Raw genomic sequence first — 22412 nt, 5'->3', positions numbered from 1 at the left:
ACGCGAGGGCGCTGTCCTTAGTGCTGAAGTTTTCAGAGCCAGTGCCCCGTGGTTTTATCCCACGTGTATCACTTCACATCTGTGTGGTGCTGGCCACGTTACTTAACCTTGCTGTGCTTCTCTCTCCTCATCGTTAAATGACCGTATAGGGCTAAGAGGATTAACAGAGTCAATCCCTCTAAACCTCTTAGAACAGAGCCTGATCATGATAAGCACATGATGGAGCATGCAATTATCGTTACTGATTCACGATTAGAGGAGGTAAGATTACTGCTAACAAGGGGGCCATTAAATAAGAGTGAGTAAGTGAAGACTTAGCTCATGTCCTCTGAAAGACTGCCAACTCTTGTATAATCTGTCCTTTGTGATGAATATTTTTGTCACTTCGAATGGAAGCTTTTAGAAGGAAGCTTAATTCTTTTCCTGTCCCTGTGCTCAGACATATTTACTGATGCTAACAAATTACTGCCCTATGACATATTTTTTAGAAAATAAATCCCCCCAAATCTCCAGTTCTAGTTGAACAAAGTCCTCATTGTAACCTCCTTTGGGCATATACAGCTCCAGGACTGGAGTTAAGAGAAGTCACCTTCCTTCCCACCAAAGCAGTTCCTCCCCTCCTTTTCCTTCCTTTCTTCCTTCCCTCTGGTCTCAAAAGAGGCACCATCCATCTTCCTTCCAAGTATCTTCCCCCACAACATTGAGTGCCTTGGAGCTCATCCCATTTCCTCAGTAGTTAACTCCTTTCTTCAATCTCTCTTCCCCCTCTGAAAAAAGCTCGCCTTTCCCTAACACACACACACACACACACATGGGTGTGTGTGCGCGTACACAGAGGGTAGTGTCCTACATCTCTATCTGTGTTGAAACTTCTTGCAAGGGTACTTCTTGCCTCTCCCCTCTCCCCTCAATCCCTGGGACATGGTGCTCCATTGCTGCCATTTCCCTGTAACTATGAATTTAAAAGCTGCCAGTCACTCATAAGAGTGATTTCCCTCTTTCCACCCACACAGACCTTTGAGGGAAGCTGAGCCCACTTCCTCCTGGACCTCCTTTCTCTCCCCTTCCATGGCTCTGAGCTCCCCAGGGAACCCCAGTCCACAGGGCTCAGACCTCACCTGGTGCAAACTGGGTTCTCTCCTCTCTACCTGCTCTTCTCCCAGGTTCCAATACTTGGTCACCAAATGTCTTTTCCCAGTAACGTGGATACCCTCAAAGCCTTGGGGTCATCTCAGACTCTTTGCCCTCTCTGGCCTCTGTATCTGATTCTTATCAAGTCAGCTCTCTCAAACTTCCACCTCACCTTGCCTAGTCCTCCTATACCTCCTAGTCCTCCTAAACCTATCACAATTCAGCCTCTGCTTCAGCTCCTGATCTTTACCTTCTATTTGGAATCTGTGCTGTCTGTCTTTCCCCTCTCCAACCACCATTACTTCCACAGAGCCAAATGCAATCACAGCCCTGCTCTACTTCCCACTAGGTCAGCACTGCTTTCTCTTGTATGGATGGGAAAGTAAGGTCCTACAGTTACTCATGGAGCCAGACTTTACATTTGAGTATGTCTAGCTCCAAGGCACATTTATTATTCTTTGGTTGGCTAGTTGGCTGCATAAAAAGATGGATAAATCAGTGAGTAAATAAATAGATGAAGAAATAACATGGTACAGGTAACAATTAGAATGTCAACTCAAAAGTCCTTGTGTTGGAGCCTTGGTGTACAGCCCACGGCTCTGTTGGAAGGTGGTAGAAGCTTTAAGAGATGGGGTCTACTTGGATAAGGTTAAGTCATTAGGAGCATGCCCTTGGAGGAGACATTGGGATCCCCATTCCATCCTCTTTCTTTGCTTCCTGGCTACCATGAGATGAGCATTCTCCCCTACCATGCCCTCTGCTTCCAGGATGCACTGCACCACCACAAGCCTAAAGTAATGGGGTGAAGTGACCATGGACTAAAACCTTGAGCAAAAATTTTAAGTTCAGATATGTTGTCACAGTGACAGAAAATCAATGCATAATAGTCTGATGATTAAGAATGGTCCTCACTGCCATGTAGGTTGGCATATGTTTAAACAGGTTGGGCTGCCTTGGCATGGTAGGCCAGTGGCTTTTAATCAGAGGAAAGTTTGGGGTCTCCAGGGGATACCTGGTGGTCTGGAGGTGTCTTAGGCTGTCATAACTGGAGAGAAAAGAGTGCTGTTCCTGGCATCTGTGGGTGGAAGTCAGAGGTGCTGCTGAACATCCTACAGTGCACAGCAGAGTCCCACGTAAAGGATGACCTGGTCCAACCTGTCGGTTGTGCTGAGGTTCAGAACCCCTGATTTAGAGGGACCCAGAAGTCCCCCTCAGGAAACAGGCTAGTCCTGGGAGGGAGAGTGGAGGAATCCAGGGAGCCACTTTATATTTGAGAACGTGCGCGTCAAACAGAGGCAAACTAAACCAAAAGCAAATCAAGGAAGTCTGTGCCTTACGGAAAATGAGGGCACAGGCGCTTGTGGGTAAGTGGTTTGTCCAGCCCTCACGAGGAAAGAAAGAAAGCCCAAGAAAAGCAGAATTCTGAGCACAGAGGAGCACAAAGCATTATGAAACAGCCTGAAAACTCCCCAAGAGAAAAATAATCTGAGCACAAACTTCACCTTTGAAAAATACATCCTGCCGGCTACACGGTGCCCTCCTGAACGAGCTCCCAACTTCTGAGGCTCTGTCTGCCCCCTCTGCCCAGCCCTGTCCTCAGCCACCCTCCTGGGGAGGTCCTGCCCCGGCCCTGGGGCGGCTGCTCAGGTGCCCTGTCCCCAGCAGGGCTGGGACAGTCCGTAGCCTGCTGGGGCACTGCTGGAGACCAAGGGCTCATCCGTTAGCACACAGGACTCAGAGTGCACCTCCAGAGAAGGTGTCAGCACACACTCAGACCAGCGCCAAGGGCCAGTGGTCCCGCTCTGGGTCCTTTCCTACAGCAGGCGGTCTGATGCTGCCTGGGACTAAATGCCCACTTTGCTTAAGTGCCCTTTGCAGTTGAGTTGTGAAAAAGGGAAGTAACAGCAGTCTGCAGCAGGAGTGAGCACCACGCTGCCCAGAGCCAGTGGAGCTGAACACCAGCTTGCCGGGTAGCACAGTGGCCTGGCAGGCTGCCGGGCACGCCAGCGTCACAGGAGTGGCAGCTCCGCCTCCTTCAGAGTCACCGGAAGAAGAAGCGGTGAGCTGGGGCAGGGGTCTGGTGGGGGCAGCCTCAGCACAGCAGTGCGGCAATCCCTAAGGGCAGGAAGACCAGAGCGAGGCCCAGGGCAATGGCAGAAAACCTCCCGGAAAGCACAGCTCACCGGAGGCCTGTCCCGGAGATTTTCTGGGGAAACCCAACCCTGGGCCTGCCGTTTCCAGTCCTCTGAACCCAGCCTCCAGTTCTTCCCCCAGTAAGGCTCTCCTCACGTACAGTGAGCTGCGCACAGAGAGCCTCTCTCTGTGATTTAAACCAATCCGTTGCCAGTTATAGCTAGCCATGGCACACAATGTGTTTTCCTGTCATGGCAGGCAGAGAATCATGCGAGTGTGTTCTCAGCTTTGGCAACAGCAAAAATCATCTTGAAGAAGGCATTCTTTCTAGACAAGGAGGATTATTCCCTGTATCTCCTCGCCCCTTCCGCGTCATGAATACAGTCATTTTGACTTTAGCAGACCTCAGTTCAAAAACGGATGAAGCCAAAGCAAAAACGAAAATATACTAACAAAAAAGCCAATAAAGCTGTAATGCTCCAAAATCCATAGTTTCCCTCCAAATGTCACCAAGCAAAGGCACCGAGTCCCTTTTAAGAGCATTTGCAAGCCACACCAGGCCATTCCTAGCTGTTAGATTATTTTGAAATACCCTGAAATCACGGGATGGAATTGCAGGCCCGGCCTAATTCCTCCACTGAAGTTTCACATGAAACCATATTCCTGTGAATCGGAAACTCCTGCCACCATTCGAGATGAACAAAGAAGGCAACCCTGTGGATGAAACATTAATGGCCAATCTGCAGTTGCCCCCAGACCCCCTCGGTTTGTCTCAGGTTCATCAGTGGAGCATTCCTCCCTCTCTCTTTATTCCTTCAATTATTTAGCATCCATCAAGTGCCCATGGTGAGCTGAGCTCCGAGCCACCTCTCACCCCCATCGCATCCCCTCTAACAGCTTCATTCACCTCTCAGCCCTCCAAGCCGCACGGGCAAATTGACTTTTGCCTTCAGAGAGGAAGCTCATTCAGCAGTCACTCTCTGTCGGCATCCTGTGCATTATACTTCCAAGTGCCGAGGACACAAGGCCATGAGCAGGATGTGAAAGAAGCGTGCGGTATCTTCCTGGGCTGTCGCAATACACTGGAGGGAAATGTACCTGAAAATAAGATCCCGCAGTCCCTCAGTCTGTGGGCTCCTCAGACGCACTCAATTTGAACCTAATTAACTGGGGGCCCCTGACTGGCTTTGCCTACATTCTGGCCACTCAGCATCCTGCCCTTGCCTCTGAAAAATGATGACAAATATAAATGACACTGCTGTCAGGGAGAAAGTAGCAGATGCTGGGGAATAGGCAGGAACACAGCGTTTCAGGAGACCAGGAGGGGGAGCAGGCACTGGCAGAGGAGCAGGTCCGACCCTATTGAGGAGGCCGCACTGGAGCTGGCCACGGCACGCTGGACCTACCGAGAACTCTGGAATGCCGATACCACCGCCTCCACCCAGGCTACAACAGCAGCTGCAGCCTCCTGGTGCTTCTTCCACAAGTCCCTGCCCAGCAAAGGGGACATTATTACTCCAGTTTGCAGACGGTGAGAGAGGTGCTGACAAAGTCAAGGGTTATCCCTGAGGTCGCACCATTTGCCCTTGACAGTGGCGAGACTGGAAATGACCATGTTGTTGTAGGGAGATTTAGTGGGTCTGGGTCCAAGGGAGACTGTGAATGCGAGGGTGTAAGGACTGACTTCACCCCAGGTTCCCTGGGTCCAGAGGAGCCTGCTGTCTCTGGGAGCCACTGGCAGGAATTGCTAACTGTAAGGAAGATGGTATTCTCAGCCTATCGAGGGCAGAGGGACCTGGCTCTGCCGACCATGCTGGTCCTGGAACTACTGGTGCTCCTGCTCCCCACTCACGGAGCCCCAGCATTGCTGAAACCACAGCTGCTCTGGGGCAGGGGTGCTGAGGCCTTCTTGGCATGGTCCCTCCTGTGTCCTTTCTCTTTTTTACATTTTGTTAAAGCAACAGCCAAAACACTAAGGGAAAATCAACCAATGCACTGATAAATTCACCACCCTGACAGAGGTGGTGTCACCTGTCTGCATTTCTTTACGGTCCTTCTTCCTAGGAATCCACGTTATCATTCTGCTATGACTGTCAGGTAGGTGTGATTTCGACTATAACCATATTATGAACTAAATATCTCCCCAGGGGCTGCAGTCTTCAAAATGGTCACCATGGTGGTGGCTCTGACCTCTGGCCCTGGAGTCTGCTGCTGCTTGAAATTCCTCCCGAGTCTGCACATGGGAAGTTAGCCCTGAAGGTGCTCATGTACATGGGACCCTAATGAAGGGCTCCAGGGTGTGATCAATCCCAAAGGAGGATTAAAAACTGGTTCTAAAGAGAGAGAAAAAGAGCAGAGTTTCTATTTGTGTGAGAGAGCACAGAGCAGGTGCCACAGAGGTGGGGAGCTGCGGTGCTCCTCGTCTTTCCAAGTCAGCCTCCAGAGGCTGCTGTGCCCAACTGCTGGAATTCACCTCCTTCCTTCCAATTAATGTTCCTAAAATAGTGATCATGATGGTCATAGCAGTCACTGATACCAGCGAACACGTTCATGGCACGTTCCACCTGCCAGGCACAGTTCGAAGACTTCATGTGGATCAGCTAATTTAATTCTTGCAAAATATATCACCACTAATTCCTGTCCTACACATGTGGAGACTGAGGCACAGAGAAACCATGTCGCTCTTCCGGCAGGTAGTGGCCAGGATTTGAACCCAGGGAGCCAGGCTACAGGCCTTGCTCAGAATCGCTGAATAGGAACCCTCAAAACCTTGGTCTCTTACACTGGCCTGGACTGTCCTCTACTTCACCATAGCCAAGTCCTACTGACTTTTCTGCTCCCAGGGCTTCCTCTTCCCCTACAGCTCGCTGCCCCTTTTCCGAACCCTGAAATCAACAGCCTGTGATGCCTCCCTTCGCCCTTGATGGTCACATCTCATGCAGGGAAGGAGAGGAGGACTTTACTCCACACAGCTAAACCTCATTCTTCTGTTCATCAGGGTCTCTGCTCTTGCCTCCCCGCCATCGTACACTTCCCTGCCTTGTCTGGAGCTCTGCCCATACCATATCTCTGACTGAGCCTGAAGTCCTTGAGGAGCAGCACGGGAGGAGGTTCCGCCTGCTTCAGCTTCCTTCTGGGCTCACTGAGTCTTGAAGGGAAGGGAAGTATGTTGGCTGAGCATTTTCTCTTGGGTGCTGCTTGTTACTAACCGTTCCTCTAAACAGAAACCTAACCAACAGTTTTTCTACCTCCCATAGGCTGGTCTGGCTTCATTTATTATTGAACCCACACACATCCTGGGCTAGCATGTAACCACCAGCCACCACTGGGAACAGCTCAGAAGCTGTCTCTACTCTGCCTGAAGCTCTGACAGGGCCTTGAGTAGGGGCAGCAGAGCTGTCAGCTTCCCTCTCAGGCCCACCTAGGGATGTACCCACTTAGGCCCGACCTGAAAGGCACTGAAGCACAACCTGTACTTTCCACCAGATACTGTTCTCATTTGGAAGCATATCTTAACTTCCCCACATGACCTGAAGATTCTCAGAGATGGGTTTAACATTCTGTTTTTCTTTATACCCCACACAGTGCCTTGAAGAAGACCTGCCGCTAGGTAGCTATTCAGACAATGTTTGATGAATGATTTTCCTCAACATGGTCAATATTATAAATCCATGCAGAATTATTTAAAAATGATAATAAACATAATATTGGAGGTACTAGCCAATGTAATAAGTCAAGAAAAAGAACTAAGAAAATACAGAAAACTCTAATGGATTTATAAAAAGCTACTAGAAGTTAGTAAGATTGCAAAATATAAGGTCAATATTCAAAATTCAACTGTAAAATAGCACTAAACAACTGGAAACAATAAAACAGAGATACTCACAATAGCATCAACACATGAAATATGTCAAATATAAATCTTGGAAAATAAATACAATACTTATTTGCTGGAAAGTACAACCACTGATGAAACAAATCAAAGAAGAGATAAACAAATGGTGAGCTATATTAGGGACATGGACTGAAAGTCTCAGTATTATGATGTCAATTCTTCCCAGACATCAGTCTAAGATATATAGATATACAGACTCAACACAATTTCAATAAAAATCCAAGCAGGAATCTTTGTAGAAACCAGTAAAATGATTCTAAAATTTACATGCCAAGGTAAAGGAACTAGAATGCTTGAAACAATTTTGAAAAAGAGCCTAGTCGGAGGGCTTTTACTACCTGATCCAGAGATTTACTATAAAGCAACGGTATCAAGCCAGTGTAGCACTGAAAAAAGAGAGGCACATAGATAAAATAAGTAGAATGGAGGGAATGGGGATTTAGCTCAGTGGTTCTGGCACCTGCTTCGCAGCGCAAGGACCTGAGTTCAATCCCCGGTACCAAAAAAAAAAAAAAAAAAAAATGGAAAATCCAGAAACAGATTCACACATATATGGCAATGACAGGTGACACCTGTGAAAAGGCAACTGAATGGAGAAAGAAGGGTTTTTTTCAATGCCATGCTAGAACTGAATATTTATATAGAAAAGCAAACAAGCTACCCCCTAATTATATCTTGTACCTCAGCAAGAATTTTCTTAAACTGGACTCAAGTGAAAAACTTACAACTGAAAATGTCAAGAAGAAAATCTGATCTTGGGTTAGGAAAAGATTTCCCGGATATAAGACTGAACAGTGGACTTCACTGAAGTTGATAAATTCTGCTTGTTGAGAGATGCTGTTTAGATAAAAGACAAGCCACAGACAGGATGAGATATATGCAAGTCATATATCCCAGATGAACTCATATCTAGGGGTATAAAGAACTCAGAATTCAATGAAAAATAAACAAAAAAACTCAATTTAAAAAAAGGACAAAAGGACAGACAACTCACTAAAGATTGCAAAAAAAGAACACAAAGAGATTCTAAACATCATTTAATATTAGTACAATGCAAATTAAAACCACAATAATTTATCACTGTACCTATTATGCTAGGTAAAAATCAATAGGCAAGCAAAGAAACAACAAAAACTCTGACAAAACTAAAGGGTGGCAGCTGAGCAAGGAGACTCTCAAACATTGCTAGGGTAGTGTAAAGTGGTACAGGACCTTTGGGAAAAGTTTGTTTTCTTTAAAAAGTCAAATATACATTTACCCTCTGTCTCCAGCAACCCCACACCCAGACATTTAGTCCATTCTTGAGTATTCATCCAAAGCGCAATGAAAATCTGTCTTCACAAACACCTGCCTGGGAAAGTTTATAGCAGCCTTATTCACATTTGCCCAAAACTTATAACAATCTAACTACCTCCAACTGGGAAATGGATAAAGAAATGGGTTCATTCACACAATGGAAAAAGGAATGAACTACTGAAGACAAAATGACATGGGTGAATCTCTAAAGGCTCATGCTACATGAAAGAAACCAGGCTGAAAAAGGCACATAGCATAGGATTCTGTTTACATGACAGTCTGGTAAGAGCAAAAGTATAGGGTCAGAAAATTGATCAATAGATGTTACAGGCAGAAAGTAGGAGGCAGGGTTGACTATGGGTTAATTTTTTTGAGGAGGGTGGCTGCTTTTTATCATGGCTAGGTGATGTCATTGTGTAGTGATTATGCCACTATGTATGCTTATCCAAACTCAAGGACTTTCTACAAAAGGTTGGTTTTTACTGTACTAAATATACCTTAATTAAAATATGGACAATAATAAAAGAGTTTGAGAAGAATTTAAATTTACTGGAAATCTGAGAAAAAAGAACACTCTATCTTGGGGCACTCTGTCATTTTAGAGTACTATGCTTTCTTCCAGTCACCCCAGTCCTAATTTACAGCTCTCTGTGCAAGTTCCTGGGACCAGTTCCTTCTGTTTTGTCCATTCACACACGGTGAATTTCTCAATGTGATGCTTGTTCTCAAACCATCTTTTCCTCTCCAGCCCCCTAAACTCTGCCCATTCCCTTGAGGCTGACATACAACCTGACTCACCACTCCTACCTCTGAGTCTCCACTGCACCGAGGTTCTGCCTCTCTGAGTACAGGTACTCTGCCCGGGAGCATGCAGAAGCCAACCTCACCTCTCCAGTGTTGATAGGGCAGTGCTGAATGTAGTATAGTGCCAAGCCTTCGAAGCCACAGTACAGAACACCCACTGCTATACTGAAGTGTAGTATGAAGTCTCCCAAAGCCCAAAGGAACTTTGAAAGGGCAGGTCCTGTGGGGAGGGCCTTAGATCACTGGGGCTGCTCTGGGAAGGTAGTGTGATGGCTCTCTGAATCCCTACACGGGCTCACAGGGTTAGTCAGGCATGTGTGGGGGCCCTGAGGGCGTCAGGCTCCTTTCATCTAGGCTGCCCTGAGGAGTACATTGCAGGATGAGCTGTGTTCCCACCAGACACAGTACTGGAGGATTCCCCATCCTCCCTCTCCGTGGCTTGTGCCTTTTTCTCTCTCATGGCTTCTTCTCAGTGACCAGAGAGGCCAGGGATGGCTGCAGCAATGTGCTCCCCCTATCACTTTCTGCATGTAAATGTTCTGTTTGCTCCTGTCCCTCCAGCCTCTCTTCATCATGGGACATAGGATCACTATTGAGTTTGGAAGGTGCAGATGGCTTCCACCTCTGGTCTCTGCCAGTTGCTAGCCCTGTGGCAACCCCTTCCTTAGAAAAGAGTCTAAACTGTGGAAGCTGCCTAGTCGGGCGGCTTCTGAACCTGCTGGAGAGAATGAAACCATGCAGCGTGAAGAAGAGTGCACTAAAAGGTAAAGCCCAGGCTGGGCGCAGCCTCTCACGTAGCCCTGGGGCTGACCTTCATTCCCACTGCGTCCTCTTTCTCCCACAGGCCCCTGCGCAGTGGGCGGCTCAGCATGGCCACCGCTCTGCAGGTGTCTCACTGTCCTGGGAATGTGCGTGTGGCCTGCAGGCCCTCACAACAGAAGCCACCTGCTGTGGCTGCTTCTAAAATTCATTTCAAGCCACATTTTGGCCCAAGGGCTCGAAGCCTCTTTTCAGGAAGAAAGCATGGAGCCTCCCAATTTCATTTTGTTTTCTTACTGCTTGTTCAAAGAACAATCATCGAAGATAAAAATATCATCCTCGGGCAAAGAGAATTTAATTCAAACATCCTTAAGAACAACTTCAACAACCTTTTCTTCACAAGCAAAACAAAAACAAACCTGCTTCATTCTTGGTTTTCCCTGGTTATATAATGAAAGAAAAAAATGGCTAGAAGCAGGGAGTATACCTGGGAGACAGGATTTCCACCTGCATGGTGGCAAATGGGACGGAGAAGCTTAGGGACTGATCACAGGCGTTCTCCTAGCCCTACTGGGTGCTGCTCTACTCCACACGGCAGATGGGGACACTGAGGCCGGGAGGGGCTGGGGAGGCATCCAGGACTGTGCCATGGTCCCACAGGAAGTCTCAAGCAGGATTCCCCAGTACCTGTGTCCTTATCCCAACACTACACTTCACATACAGCTGCGCTCTCAACAAGCTAGGAAGTTAACATTTGGTGCATGAAAAAATGAAACAGGTACAAATATCACAGTGATTAATTTTCCCTCTGCTCTCCCTCCCTCTCCATCTGCATCGCCCCCTCTCTTTCCTCTCTTCAAACCCTGCGAGCGCACACACAACCGGTCATGATCAGTGGCTCACTACATATCCTCATAATCACTCATTCAGGGCCTGCTTGCTCTCACTTATTCATTCATTCATTCCTCATAAGCTACCACACACTCATGTAACATCACTGGACACCGCAACTGGAACGTTCGCAAAGATCTGCATCACTTTGAAGAGTCTCACCCCAGCCATCCTCCAGGTTTCCCTCTCTGAGGTAATATCACCCACCTCTCTCTCCTCTCTCTCTCTCTCTCTCTCTCTCTCTCTCTCTCTCTCCTATCTCAGTAGTGACGAGGATTGAACCCAATGTCTTCACACTGAGCTACATCCTCAACCCTTTTTTATTTTGAGGTAGGGTCTTGTTAAGTTGCCCAGGCTGGGCTTGACCTCAGAATCCTCCTGTCTCAGCCTCCCAGAGTGCTGGGGTTACAGATGTGCACCACCACGCTCAGTCCAGGTGATCATTACTCTGAATGTTAATCTATTGTTCCCTTGACTTTCCTTTTCCTGTGGCTTTATCACAACTATGATATTTTTATAAGTTGCTCTTTATTTTGTAACATGCAGATCATGCTGTACATACATATCTTTGGGGATTTCCTTTTCACTTATATTTACAATTTTATGACCAGGCCTGAGCCTGGCTGTCTCATGCAACCTGCTTCTAAGCTGCAGCTCACAGGTCACTGCCCCTGCAGAGCCTTCCCGCCCACCCCATGATTTCTGTGCCTCCTTCACATTACCTAGCTTGTTTTGGGTTATAACATCCCTCGCATTTTTGGTTTATTATCTGTCTTCTGCTCTACGAGAAGAAAGTCTGCGGCTGTCACAGTGTGTGTCTGGTGCACAGTTCCAAAGAGTACTCCGCACAACTCCAAGGAGCCCCAAGACCCCTTCAGGGGTTCATGAGGGCAAAACATTCCCATGATAATCAGATGTTGTCTGTCTGCTTCACGGTGACTGCTGTGCTGTTGGCGCAAAGAAAACAGGCAGATGCCACGCAGGGCGGCTCAGCTCAGCTCAAGGTCATGGGGACATGGTCCATCCTAGCAGTCACCGAATGTTTTTAGCCACCTCACACATGCAAGAGAAAAAAACCACAGTAACTTCAACTTCACCCAATAAATCTTGGGAAAAAAGAATATTTTTAGAGTTCTTTTAAGAGCAGTAAAAATACCTTTATTAAACTGTAGCCCTTGGGCACTGCCTTTTTGTATGCTGTGTGTGACTATGTCGGAAATACACACAGAGCAGTTCTACACACTGAAATGTGAAGTTGTTTCAAGGAAAGCACAGCTGTAAGTGCTCCTGAGCTACTAACCTTCTCCACGGAGCACCATCGCTACACCCAAGGGTCCCAACACCCATGATGGTGAATTTTCTAATACTGAATGCAGTGAACTGTCCACCTCAGGAAATGACAATACTTTTGGCCAGTGACAAAATTCAAGCTTGTAAGAGAAAATGTGAATTTTGGAAAATATGAACCCACCAATACTTCTCAGTACTGAAGACATTCCTGATGAGACTGGTGGTGATATGAATGTAATTTTTTGATTCTGAAGAATGAAAATGCATCAATATTTAGAACAGATTCATAATTCACTGAATCAATTGTCCCAAGTGACAGATGCATGATGTCACAAGATCACGCACAAGTAAAAGGTCTATTGTAGAGAAGGATTAGTAGATTTTAATGTGATAAGACAAAAAATTTATTGTTTCTTATTTCCCAGTATAACAATTTAAAAACTATTTGTCCAGTTTTAGAGTACTATCAAGGACAAATAGCCACAATTTAAAAAAAATTAAGTCATTTCTACCCTTTTCAACAACATTTCTGTGCCAAGGTTGGATTTTCTTTACATACTTCAACCAAAGCAACCTGGAGCACCAGACTGGATACTGAAGCAGCTATGGGCAGCCAGCTGTCTGTCTTCTGTGAAGGAAGACACTAAAGAGATTTGCAAAAGTATAAATCAATGCCACTCTTCATGAAAATTGTTATAGTTATTTTCTGTAACATTGTTATCTATGTTAATATATATGGCTTCAGCACTGTTATGTTTATAAATGAATTAAAATATTTTCAAAATGTTATTGTTTTAATTTTTCATATGGTCAGTATAAGTAGATATAAATCCACATAAACATGACCCCTCTGGGGTCCTCAGTAATTTTTAGGAATGCAAAGGAGATCTTGACACTGTAAATGTGATAGTCTCGAGACAACTAGAAATGCAAAAGGGACTAGAAAACAGTGGCTGGGGAATTTTACTGTACTGGCAGTTGCCAGGTGCTTGATCAATGTTGAATGAACATACTGAAGATACATTCTCTTTCATCTTTCTTTCCCTCCTGAAACTTGTCTCTTTCAAAACATCTCCACTAATACCTGGGAAACCTATTTGTTTGTGTGTTTGCACATTTTCTGGCTCCCCACAGAGCCTCAACAGTGACTCGTAAATGCTGAGAGTCATGGTCATGTGGCGGGGATCCAGTGGCAAGAATACTTAAGCCCAGAACTCAGATGTCTCCCTCAGAATCACCATGCAAGTCTGCCACTATCTTTTTTTTTTATCCTTACCTTTTTCTTAAGTGTATACATCAAGATAAAAATTTCAAAGCTAGTTTTAAATGCATTCAATGTGACTACTTTAATTTGAGTCACTGATATTACAGTAGTGTTATTTTTTACTGGGTGCATGGCAAATGTCAGGTGGCCTAGGTGCATTGCATGCTAAATAGAGGCTGAACTACCATTTAGACATCAGGTTTTAATAGAAAAGCAGGAGGAAATGCCAAGTTTTAAAAATGACTCTTAAGCTTCTTTCTGGGAGGCAAGAGACATTGTGGTTAGGACAATTTCTCTGGTATGACAGAGGCCACCATGGCTTTGTGTCCCACTAAAGGGAAGCCACATTTAGAAGTTGTCTTGTGTAAAAGCAAACACATCGTGCCTTTACAAGACTATTTTTGAATGAGCTGCAGTGCATCAACTGCAAGTTTTTAGATGCGTTCCATGAGCCTGCAGAAGCTGAACTTGGAATTATCTTGCCTTGGAAAGGTAACTCTCGGTTAGGGTCACATCAGTGACAAACTAATGATAACCACATCTCCAGGCCTTAGCAGGGAAATTCGATAAAATTTCCCTGTTTGGGAAATATCTTCACCTGAATTTAATAAATCCAGAACTTAATAAAGATTTTTTTTTTAACCTCCAAAATAGAAAGCCACACAGACGTGAGCTACGATTTCACAGGCTGAGTAGGAACAGGTGTAACTTTCCTTTGGCTACTCAGGCTATGAACTGGGGCGGTAAAAAGCACATATTTTCTGGTTGAATTAGATTAAAGAGGTTTTGGTTAAGGAGAAGAAAGGAGTCTTGCATTCTGAATTGTCATTCTGGAATCTGATATCCCAAATGTCTTCTCTGTGTATCTGCCAGAGCCAGCCCCTTTTACTTGGATTACTGCTGACAGTGGCATCATTCAAAAGCTGGGAAGTCACTAAACTGTTTTTTTATGGTATAGGGACAAAAATATTTATGGGTGAAGTGAAATTTGGGATAATTCCAGAAGAAGAGTTGGGAAAACAAGCACATGAAACATGTTCACTATTATTAGTCACCACAGATATGTAGAAGTCAGAATGGATGACACTTGACACTCACTAGGATGGCCATGCTAAAAAGGTGGATAATAACAAGTGTTGTTGAAGATGTGGAGAAATTTGAACCTTCATACTCTGGTGGGACATACAGTGGTACATCCACTTTGGAAAATGGTTTAGTAGTTTCTCAAATGGTTAAACACAGAGTTACCATGTGATGACTCAGAAATTCAATTCCTACGTATATGCCCAAGAGAAATGAAAAAAAAGTATCTACAGAAATATTTTTATACAAAAGTTCATAGCAGCATTATTTATGACAGGTGAAATGTAGAAACAACTCAAATATCCACCAAATGGAATGGGTAAATAACATGTGATCGCTACATACAATGAAATATTATTCAGTCGTGAAAAATGAAGACGGATACATGCCACAACATGGATGAACCTGGAAAGCATCATGCTAAGTAAAAGTCAGTCACAAGGGACCACATATTACATGATTATATGAAACAGAAAGCAGACCAGTGGTTGCTTAGGGATGAGGGGCTGGGGAGAAGAGAGGAAGGGGAGGAGATGGCTAAGGATGCCTGGGTTGCTGGGAGGTAATGCAAGTGTTCTTGAATTGCCTGCAGTGCTGGGTGCACAACTCAGGGAGTATTCTAGAAATGCCTCTATGGCACACTTGTCTAAAACAAGAAAAAATGTTAGGGAATAAGTAGGGTACAACACTGGTGAAACACGCCAGATCATGTGTGAAAACTTTAAACATGGAGACTCTATGGTCAGCTCCTGGCTCTGACCATTACTAGCTGCGTGAGCTTGGGCAAAATATTGAAGCACTTTGAACCTCAGTTTCCTTAAGTGTAAAATGGGGGAATGATAAGGCTTGTGTGGGGTAAGTGAGCCTGGCACGTTGAGAACGCTGAGCACGGCATGTGGCTGGCATGCGGTGCTCCATGCACCCTAAATGTCGCCCTCGCCGGCTCCCACAGGCACCGCCTGCTCAGCACCCTCACCACGGCCATGCTCACCAACAGAGGCTCACACAATGCCTGAGTTTTCTTGATTTTTTTTTTCTCTAAGCTTTGTCCTTGTTAATTTTTATGATGCTCCCTACCAAGGAATTCTCAACAGGTTCTGTTTTTGGCAACTTAGTAGTTTTCTTTGAGGTTTTAGGCTACAGATGAAGATTTAGGAAGAGCAGCTGGAGAGGTAAGGAGCTGCACAGGAGCCACAGTAATCAAGGCCACCCAGTGGCCACCAGTGCAGGGACAGCAAAGGACAAGTGCCACAGATGACCCTTCCAGACCCTCCATCCAGTGGAGGCTCTGGAAGAAGACCAGCTCAGCCCAGAGATGGCTGCATCGCCATCTGCCTCAGTCCTCACTCCTAAATTAGCCAAGTGCTGTGGAAGCCTCAGATAACAAAGGCTCTCCACGAACCTAATCAGTGAAACGAAGATAAATATTTCATAAATGGCATTCTGAATCCACAGCTCTGACACATACATACGCATTCACACACAAAACAGGGTTTATGTACTCACATATGTTCTCAACACGGAATTGCACTATTTTTCCCATTTAAGTTTGCTTCAAAACAGATTTTAAAAAAAATTTTTTATTTTGTTGTACTGTGTCAACTGCACAAGGCAATCAGCCAAGGAGAGGTGTAAGCATATGCACTGAATTTCACAGCTTTGGAAAACATGATGGCCATATGCTCTTCAGCTCTGGTCTCTGGGACTGCCACTCAGTGGGTGGGGCCATGCCACACCTGGGCCAAATTTGCCCCAGAGCCACAGGCTCAAAGTGCCACCCACTTGCCTGTAATAGTCTGTACAAACATGAGAAGGGCCTGTGGGCCGGGACTGCGGCTCAGTGGAAGACAGCATGCTGGCATGTGCAAGGCCCTGGGTTTGATCCCCAGCAAAAAGGAAAGCAAAACAAAACAAACCCAAAGATTTTCCGTGAAAGCTGTCTCAGAGCAGTGCTATGCAGTGGTGTTCTTCCCACCTTGAAAAGTGCTCACTCGGACACAAGACCTCACACGATACACCAAGTCTGCTGACGCGGCGTGGGCCACACCGGCCTGCTGTGGTGCGTGCATCTGACATGTGAGCGGGGTGGAATGACTACCACTTGGTGAAAAAGAACTGTGATACTAATTAAATTTGTTTTCCTAATGGCTGACGTCTCCAGACCTCCATCAGATTTGTCAGGGGAGCAAGTATGTCCGACAAAAGAATGAAGCAAATAATAAAGTTTATTTTACTGCTATATCTAGAAGGTACACATCTTTGTCACTTGCCAAGACCAACAGTGTCCTCCAGTTCACTCGCTAGTCTCCTTGGCTTCTCCTCTGCTGATGCTGACGCACCCTCTCATACCCTCCTACACTGCAGCACAGCCTGCCTTCTTCCCCGTCTAGTGGATTCATTCCCAGGTAAAGTTAAAGACAATAAAAGGTTTAAAAAATCACAACTCAGTAGCTCCATGTCAGAAGCAAAGAATTCTATGGTCTTTTAGGGTTGCTTCGTTCATTCAGAGTCTCTACTATCTCAAGAGAAACAGGTACACCTCTCTAAGTGTTTGCTCTGGTTAGGCTGAAAGATGTGGGTAGTGGAATTGAACAGAATTGGGGGTGAGGCCAGAGATGCTGATCGCAGACCCCACATTCAGAGCATGGGGAGGCCAGGCAGGCAGAGCAGGGTGGGGTACAGTTGGTCAGCCCAGGGGCAGCTGCCTCACCGAGGTGGAGAACACATGTGGTGGCATGGGCTGATCAGCGAGATCTTGGTGGGTGTGCACTGCAAACTCCAGGCCCACCTACCTCTTTTCTCCATTCCCTTCAAGACAATTGCTGGGGTTGGCACTATGGACTCCCACACTCTAGGAGACCACAGGACAAGGTAAAGCTCACTGGCCCACTTAGGACCTACTGATAAAGGACTGTTAGCTGCCCTGTGACAGGCCCTCTTGACTCCACATCCTGATAGAATGAAATCAGGCCGGAAACAAGAACAAGTACAAAAATCATTCCAATGCACATATAGATCTAGGCCCAAACTACAGGGAAATCCTATATCCTGGGCAAATCAAAAGGGGAGAGTTTCTAACAAAATTAATCTATTATTACTTCCACTGACTGTGTTATGGTTTAGATCTAAAACACCCCCGAAAGTCTCCTGTGGTCAGAGGTGGGCTTTGGGAAAGTGATTAGACAAGGAGCCACAGCAATCATCAGTGGACTAATCCCTAGGTGAGTTCACAGCTGAATGTGCTGCAGGAGGCGGGGCCTGTTGGGAGGTGGTCCCGGGGGTGTGGCCTGGAAAGGTGCATTCCTGTCTCTGGCTCCTCCCTTCTTTCTCTCAGTTCCCCAGCTGCCAAGGCTCGAGCAACTTCCTTCCACCAGGCCCTTCCTCCATGCTGTTTCTGCCTTGGAGTCAGCCCACCACGCACAGACAATCCTCTGAAACCATAAGCCAAATAAACCTCTCTTCCTTTACATTTCGGGTGTCAAGTATTTTGTCCTAATGGCAGGAAAGTGACTAACACAGAGTGTTCATTCACCAGCAGCACAAGGTACAAGGCCCTCTACGTGGGCATTTTACCAGCACATCAGACTGCTGGCTACCCTACAAGCACACCTCACACACAGGCCTGCACGTCTGCACTCTCCTCACAACCTGCTCTCCACATGTCCCACCTGGGGACCTCTTGTCCATTCCTTAAGGGATGTCACCCTCCCTGTGAGGTGCTCCTACTACACCATCACACTTATTGTGGCAGTATGGAATTAACAGCCAGTATCTTTCGTCCCTGGGCCCCACAGCTGCACCCTAATATCTACTAACTGCTTCCCTTCTGTTTCGGAACGTGAGGACCTTGGGGAAGGGACTGTGCTCCATTCATCTCTGGACCCCGGAGCCTAGAAGAGGGCATGGTGGGGCCTCCATGAGATGTGCATTGCAATGGACACATGGAAGGATGGAGAACTGGCCGCTCTCCATTAGTAGGAAGAGCTTCACAGTAGGCTAGCATATGATCTCTCACGTGCTTTCACTTTACTCAGGGGGCAGCGAAGTCATGGCTCATAGTCCACACACAAGGACACCAGTGTTTGGCAGTGTTGAGTGACAGGGGATGGTCGCTGTCCACAGCCCTGGACTGCACCCAAGGAGACCTGGGGTCTGCTGCTGGCTTTCTCACCAAGTATTCTGGGTGGCTCTGAGCAGTGTGTGGGACTTGGCTGTAAGAATCGCCTAAATTATCTCCACTCTGGTTGTACTCATCTATGCCTCCCTTTAGGGTAGGTGTTCATAAGTAGTGAGGCCTGAATAACATCAAAGTTTTCTGATGCTTAGATGCCTGCTGGAGGCTCTGAGGCCACTTCATTCTCAGATGCCAAATTTGCTTTTCAAATCCATGTACTATTTGCAATATTAGCTGTTCCTCAACTGGTAATGAGAAGCCGCTTTTATGAGTGACACTGCATGGCCAGCATGACTTGGGACCGGCCCATGCTGCTAACACCAGATAGGAACCAATAGGAAACCACATGAGCACATTCATTTCTTTCAGCAAACATTGCAACAAGGTGATGATGTCCAGCAGGTCTCTAATAAAAGAAAGCAGGAAAGGAACACAGAAGAGAATAGGAGTGGGCAAGAACAAGCAAGCACATGCAAGTGCTGGGCTGATTGTGCCTCTGCTAAAATAAAAACAAGACATTTTGGCTCATCAAGGTACATTAGAGAAGGCTGAATTGTATCTGCTCAGTCTTTATTACAGCTTTCCTGACAGTCATGGGAACAACAGGGGCTTCATGAATGGATGGAAAGACTGGAACTTCCAACAGCACATACAAAAAGCCTTATCTAAATATTTCTCTGGTTATTTCAATCAGCAACATTTAGTAAATCTTAAGGCCTGAGATGTAGTAATAGAATTAATAGATGGAGTTGCTGAATGCATTTCTTTTCCATAAACAAAGAGGAACAATACAGAAAGTTAAAATAGGGCTCATGATTAGTAACTAGATCATTCTGGTTAGCAACCCAAGGCCTCAATCAAAGGCAAGCTAATACAGTCTTCCTGGTTGGAAAACCCAACAGATGATGTACAGCTGGGTTTTAAAGAACCTTCTTGGGCTGCTGTCAGGACTTCTAGCGAGGTGAGTGGTACAGGCTGGCAGCCAGGCCCAGTGGCCTTCAAGTCCCTAAGAAGCCAGTGTCACCACAGTGGGATGGGAGGAGACCTGATGCAATGGAGACAGCACTGGCCAGGCTATTTCATGAACTACTGACCACTGTCCTACTATGTGGGAGGGATATAAAGGCCACCAAGACACAGCACTTAGCTCAGAGAACTGTCATCTGGTGGAGAGAGGAAGACAGATGTGTCAGAGCTGAACAGAAAAGACGAAGATAATAATTGTCAGTGAGGGGCAAACTGCAATATACAGTTCAGGTTCAGAGGAGGAGAAAGTGCTAAACAAAGACAGAAATAAAAGGTGGCTTTGGTAGCGGCACTGGAGATGGGCAATGAAAGTTGGAAAAGAGCTCAAAAAGCAGAGATGTTGGGGAGGTACTGGGGGATGAGTGCGAGCTTAGGGTTAGGGTGCATGGACGGCATTCAGGAAGCAGGAACATTATGAATGGGTCAAGCTGAGACTGTGTAAATAGGGCAACAGGAGGAAATAACTTTGAGAAAATGATGGGACCAACAGTGCCTGGAACACTGGACCAAGACGTTTGGTTTAGTAGGACAAATGGGGAAGTATTCTGCTTTCTTGCAGGGAGGTATAAGGCCTTCCCTCTAGGGGGACTAGCTGGAGACATAGGCACAGGGAAACTAGTTGGAGATGGAGGAAGTAGTAGCTTAAACAGGGGGTAATAAGAACTTGCCTTAGGCTGACCATCAGGTGAAGGAGGAAAAGGTGGATAAACATGGGCAGTGCAGGAGGGAGTGGGAAGGTGATGGCAAGGGCCTGTGCCCGGGTTTAGAGAACAGTTGGATGAACGCAATGAGCCCCATTTGATCCATATTTGATCCAGGCCAGGGTAGCCAGCAGGCAGCTGCGGACATAGACCCCCAGGACAAAAGAAGTTGGCTTCAGAAACACAGCCAGAAGGTCCTTGTGGGTAAGGAGGAGCAAGGAGGGAAGAACAATCAAGGCAAGCCCCTTAGGAAGGCTGCATTCAGGGATGATGGAGCCCTAGGTGAGGCAGGAGCACCACAGAGGGCCACGAGGGAGCCAGGCACACACGTCCACCAGTGAGCAGAGGATCCTCAGCCAGGCCCTTCCAATGCCAAGTCTCAGTGACTCCTGCAGCTACAGGTGGGGAGTCTATAAGCATGGAGGGGAGGGAGGAGGGGAGGGAGGAGGACAGCAGAGGGGGAAGGGGAGTCAAGTCCCAGCTGATTCAGATAGAGGTCCTTGGCACTTCCGTTTTAATAGGAGGAAAATATTTTCTTCTGAACTTACCATTTGCCAGCCCCAGCTAAACCAGTTCATGACTTTTTAGTTAGACTAGCATTTCTTGGCTTCTAAGGACCACTTTAAGGCCATCTGTTATACATGTGCACTGATATTATTTGGTGGTTTTTTAAAGGTTGAGGAAATACTGGAGAGCAAAAATGAAGCCACCTGTAAAGTTCCTGCTACTCTACTTGTGGCTGCCATTAGTAAGAAGCTTGCAGCAAGATGTCTGTGCTGCTCAGGGATGAGTGCTCGCTCCGTGGCTCACTTCCAGTTTCCATACTTATGAGAGGGTTAAGACCCAGCCACTGGCCCCAGAGTCCCTGGCCTGGTGCACATCATGACTGTGGTAGCGTGGGCAGATCCCTGAGATCTCCTTGCCTCTCTTTCCTCCGTGTATGTTGGGGTTGGCATGGGGCTTCCCAGAGTGTCACAGGAGGGCGTAGGTGCACAGTGACTCTCTGGTATGCGGCATGGAGCCAGCCTCATCTGTGTCAACCATGGCAACCCCACGTTAGACACAGTCCACTTGGGCCACAGAAAGCGATTACCATCATTTGGCCCAAGGACAAGTGTTTAGTGGCTTTGTTAGACAGCATAGGTGTGAGGATCAATACACAGGTCACAGCAGGTTCTTCACTGGGAATTATGCCTGGAGTCGGTCACATCTTAAGTCCCGAGCAGAAATCAGCCCACTCCACAGCAAGAACCAGGAGGAAGATGGCAGTGGGTAGATTCCTAATTGTGCCCTTGATTGCCTTTGTTTCTACATCATGTTTCTTCACATTCTATAGTAGCATTTGGTTGCAATTAGCAACTTTGACCTTTAATGCTTCCTGATTTGCACTAAAGTTCAAAGAGAGAAACATGGGGAAAGATGCACTTTCAGAGATCAAGCTATTTGTATTGTACTGCGGTTCAGCTGGATTGTCTGGCTGAAATTCTGTCACTGTCCCTTCAATGTTAAAAATGTGGTACTGAAGGGACAGACTCAGACTACTGAAAACACAGAGTACGTCTCTGTCCTTGACTCACGAAGAGGCTTTCTACTGGCATGGTCACTGTCACAGGAAGTACTGCCTTGTCCCTCACGAACAGTCTTCATGTGAGCCCCTTCCTTCCACAGCTATGAACCTTGTGTATTAGGACAGGGAAGTGTGGCACCCACTGTCCCCTCCGCACAGGGCATGGGAAGGCACGCATCACCGTGGTACCTTCTTTTCAGCACCTCAGTGGTATGAGGGAACATTTGGTTGACCCGCCTCTAGCCACTGCCAGAGTATAGCCTGGCATTGAGCACAGTCTCTTCTTTCTCATGGCTACACAGTGGAACTGTTGGCAATGACTCTGGTCACCTTCTCATCCACCCCACTCCTGGTAATAATCATGACTTCAATGATGGAAGCCACCCAATCGCTCGGGT

At 46.5% G+C, this 22412-nt stretch overlaps 1 protein-coding gene across 24 annotated transcripts in view; it reads right to left on the bottom strand.

The window, feature by feature from the left end:
• The window catches only part of Fars2 (phenylalanyl-tRNA synthetase 2, mitochondrial), a 463399-nt gene that overhangs the window by 44780 nt on the left and 396207 nt on the right, over positions 1–22412 (bottom strand). For 14 of the 24 annotated variants that reach the window (XM_021260707.2, XM_021260705.2, XM_087181133.1 and 11 more), the window contains one exon: positions 4671–4754. The exons of the other annotated variants lie outside the window; for them this stretch is intronic. In XM_021260707.2, coding sequence (XP_021116366.1) covers positions 4671–4754 — 84 coding nt within the window. The remainder of the gene's footprint in view (positions 1–4670; positions 4755–22412) is intronic. 24 annotated transcript variants of the gene reach the window in all.

The sequence above is a fragment of the Heterocephalus glaber genome, unplaced genomic scaffold (assembly GCF_053883595.1).
Source record: "Heterocephalus glaber isolate CG9 unplaced genomic scaffold, H.glaber_assembly_v1.0 deba00001472, whole genome shotgun sequence".
NCBI lineage: Eukaryota > Metazoa > Chordata > Mammalia > Rodentia > Bathyergidae > Heterocephalus > Heterocephalus glaber.
This window is presented reverse-complemented; position numbering and strand designations above follow the sequence as displayed.